Consider the following 3,661-nt stretch of genomic DNA (forward strand, 5'->3'; position numbering starts at 1 on the left):
CTAAAAATAATGGTGGTCTATGAACTTGGAGAAGTCAAAAGACTTGGTAATCATTGATTGGTAGAAATCATGTTTCACTTGAATACCTTTTCTTTGTCTCCTCTAAATGGCTCTATCTCACCTCAAACACCCTCTCTCTCCTTGTTAGCACAAGTGAGGCCTTGGTGTTTTCACTCGCCCTTTTACTAGTTTTACGTTGTCGACTTAGGCATGGCATCACACGTGGCCCTTACGAAGGCGTGTTGCAAAATTCGTGTTCGTGTTCGTGTTTGTTCTGTTTTGCTTCCAACAATAAAATGTCAAAATTGAGCTTGAAGCAACTGATCTACTTGCAAACACATTCTGTCTGTTTTGTGTCTTGGGCACAGCTGCTCTCAATCAACTGTTGGGGATGCTTCTGCTGCCATCTGATAGATCTTGAAAGGTAGCTGTGTGTGTATGCGCCGAGAACATGCTTCTTGCCGGCGACCAAATACACAGGACGTCTGAGGAGATGCAGAGCTTATCCACAGAGGTAGCCGCTTCTGCATGGCTCACCAACATCAGCCCACAATCGAGAAGCTCACCAGCCTGCTGCAGAAGTGCAGGCAAAAGAGGGACGGGCTGCAGGCTAAGCAGCTGCACGCACATCTGCGGCAGCTTCGCCTGGACACCCACGCAGTCCTGGGTAACTACCTGGTGCCCTTGTTGGTGGACTTTGGACGCTTGCCGGAGGCCCACTCCCTCTTCGACCGCCTTGCTCACCGGAACATTTACTCCTGGACTTCCCTCATCACGGGGTACACCCAATGTGGCCCGCCACAACACGCCTTCCCGCTCTTCCACAGGATGCAAGAAGAGCTCATTCAACCGAATAATATCACATTCCTTGCCCTCCTCCGAGCTTGTGCCAGGCTGACGGATCGAACGCAAGGCTGCACCATGCACACAGAAATTGTTAAAAGAGGACTGGACACAGATCTCTTTCTTGGCAGCACCCTGGTAGACATGTATGCCAAGTGCTCTTTTCTTGCAGAGGCTCGCCGAGTGTTTGACAGGCTTTCTGTTCATGACATGGTCGCATGGATTGCTCTGATTTCAGGATACGATGAGCATGGATGTTCGGAGGAAGTGCTCAGCTGTGTGGAACTGATGCAAATGGAGGGTGATTCTCTGAATGATGCCACATCTGTAAGCAACTCTAGTGTCTGTTCTCACATGACTGATATAGAAAGAGGCCACAGAAACAGTTACATATATGTAGCCTCACTGAAAGCATGTGCAAGGCTCAAAGACATAGAAGCTGGCCTGAGAACACATTCTGAAATCATAAAAAATGGTTTGGAAAATGATGGGTATGTTGGCAATACAATACTTGACATGTATTGCAAATGCGGTTGGCTCTCAGAAGCACATCTTCTGTTTGACAAGCTTGCTGTTCAAGATGCCGTCTCATGGACTGTATTGGTTGGGGGTTATGCTGAAAATGGACTTGCAGAGGAAGCACTACGCTGTTTTGAAGCAATGCAAAAAGCAGGTGCGTCAGTTGTAACTGCTGAAGCTTGTGTTGACATGGCAGACAGGCTTGTGGAAAAAGATAACAGAACTAACTACATCTATCTGGCCCTTTTAAAAGCATGTGCTAAGCTAACAGATGTTGAACAAGGTAGGGCAATTCATAATGAGATTGTTAAGAAAGGATTGGAAATACAGCCTATCGTTGGCAACAGTTTGGTAAACATGTATGTCAAAAGTGGCTCATGTTCTGAAGCACACTTGGTATTTGACAGGCTTTCTATGCGTGATACAATTTCGTGGAATGCATTGACTACAGGATATGTTGAGCATGGATTTGGGGAAAAGGCGCTCTACTGTTACAATCAGATGCAGCTTGAGGGCATTTCTCCAGTCGCGGTCACATTAGTTTGCAGCTTGAAAGCCTGTGGCATTGTAGGAGATTTAGAAACAGGGCAAAAGATACATGCTGATATAACTATGAAAGGACTCGAGAGAGGGCTTCATGTGGGTACCACAACAGTAGACATGTATATAAAGTTTGGCCTACTTTTGGAGGCGCAGAAAGAGTTTGATGGTCTGCCAGTTCGAGATGCTATCTCATGGGCAACCATGATTTCAGGGTATTCTGAACATGGTCATTATGAGCAAGTGCTGAATAGTTTCAGATTGATGCAACTGCAGGGTTTGATTGCAGATACTGTCACATTTATTCACTGCTTGCAAGCTTGTGGCTCTGTAGGGGCTATAGAAACAGGCCGAAAAGTGCATGCTGCAATCAGAACAGCAGCATTAGAAGGCAAACTCTTTGTTGATAACATGTTAATAGACATGTATGGTAAATGTGGCTCACTTGAAGAAGCACTCAAAGTGTTTGACAAGATGCCTTGCCAGGATGTTGTATCATGGACTGCATTGATTCGGGCATATGGAGATAATCATCAATGTATTGCAGCTTTACAATGCTTTGAGGACATGCTAGAGCAAGGTGTAAAGCCAGATGCTATTACATTCACTTGTATTCTTGCTGCATGCAGCCATGCCAACCTAGTTCTTAAAGGGAAGGAGTACTTCCAAGTGATGAGGGAAAAGTATGGTATTGAGCCTACTTTGGATCATTGCACTTGTATGGTTGATCTACTTGCAAAGTCAGGACATTTTCATGAGGCAGTAAAGTTTGTTGAAGCTATGCAATGTTTCCCATACAAGGAAATTCTCGGAGCTATGCTTAATGCATGTAAACTATACGGTAAAGTGGATCTGGGACACACATATTTTCAGCAACTTGCAGAGGTGCAAACTGATGGTGCTCCATTCTTACTCATGGCAGACATTTATGGAAATGCAGGCAGGTGGAGTGATGTTAACAAGATGGAGCATATGAGAAAACATGCAGGGGCAAAGAAAAAGCTTGCAACTGCAGTGATAGAGGTAAATGAAGAATTACAGCAGTTTGTTGTGGGTGCCAATTATACTGAAAACATCTCAATAACGATAGGAGTTGTGAATTCACAAATAAAGAATGAAGGTTACATGCCAAATCTAGATATAGTTTTTTAAAACTTGATTGAATTGAGTTGTAAGCAATTAGTATTACACGCATGGCTCAATTTTGAAGACGTGTGTGTAAAGAGCTCTTACTACAAATCCTTTGAACGAACCTTCATTTAAACATTTCCACGAAGTTTAGTAAAGACGAGACTAAATAACATAGTGCATGTGCGTGCGCATGTGCACATGTGCACTGCAGCAAGCCATATCATGCAAGGTAATAACCAGAAAACAAGTATAGCTATCTCACTTCATTTCACACAGGTAACTCTGAATACAAATATACAGTCTTTGCATGGTTAGCCAAGCACTCAAGTTTTAAAGCTTGCATCTTCATACTGCAATTCTTACATGGTTAGCGTGGTGTTAAAAGTTTAAAAGCTTCCATCTTTATAAAGTTGTAGCGGTTGAAGCACCAAAATAATATTCTAGCATTGAACTGAAAAAGAGAAAAATTGAAAACAATCAGCAGCTTGCTTCTTACTAGAATTGCTTTGATATCCTTCAGCACGAGGAGCAGCTTTGTAGACCCTTGCCTTGTAGCATCTTTGGGTGTGAGATATCCTCACACTTCTAAAGTGTTTCTGTTAAGCCTTCTCTTTGGTTTTGTTATGTA

General features: G+C 43.3%; 1 protein-coding gene across 1 annotated transcript; it reads left to right on the plus strand.

Moving 5' to 3' along the window:
- Nucleotides 1–528: 528 nt before the first annotated feature.
- On the plus strand, nucleotides 529–3,054 carry LOC148035007 (pentatricopeptide repeat-containing protein At2g33680-like). The gene has a single exon (XM_087680757.1). The coding sequence runs from the start codon at nucleotides 529–531 to the stop codon at nucleotides 3,052–3,054; it is 2,526 nt and encodes an 841-aa protein (XP_087536883.1).
- Nucleotides 3,055–3,661: the final 607 nt, after the last annotated feature.

Source organism: Lygodium microphyllum, chromosome 6 (assembly GCF_053477565.2).
Source record: "Lygodium microphyllum isolate KBCC chromosome 6, Lygodium_microphyllum_v1.1.10, whole genome shotgun sequence".
In the NCBI taxonomy this organism is placed as follows: domain Eukaryota; kingdom Viridiplantae; phylum Streptophyta; class Polypodiopsida; order Schizaeales; family Lygodiaceae; genus Lygodium; species Lygodium microphyllum.

Coding starts and splice junctions, on each gene's coding strand:
- LOC148035007 (XM_087680757.1), top strand. CDS start 529: ATGGCTCACCAACATCAGCCCACAATCGAGAAGCTCACCAGCCTGCTG.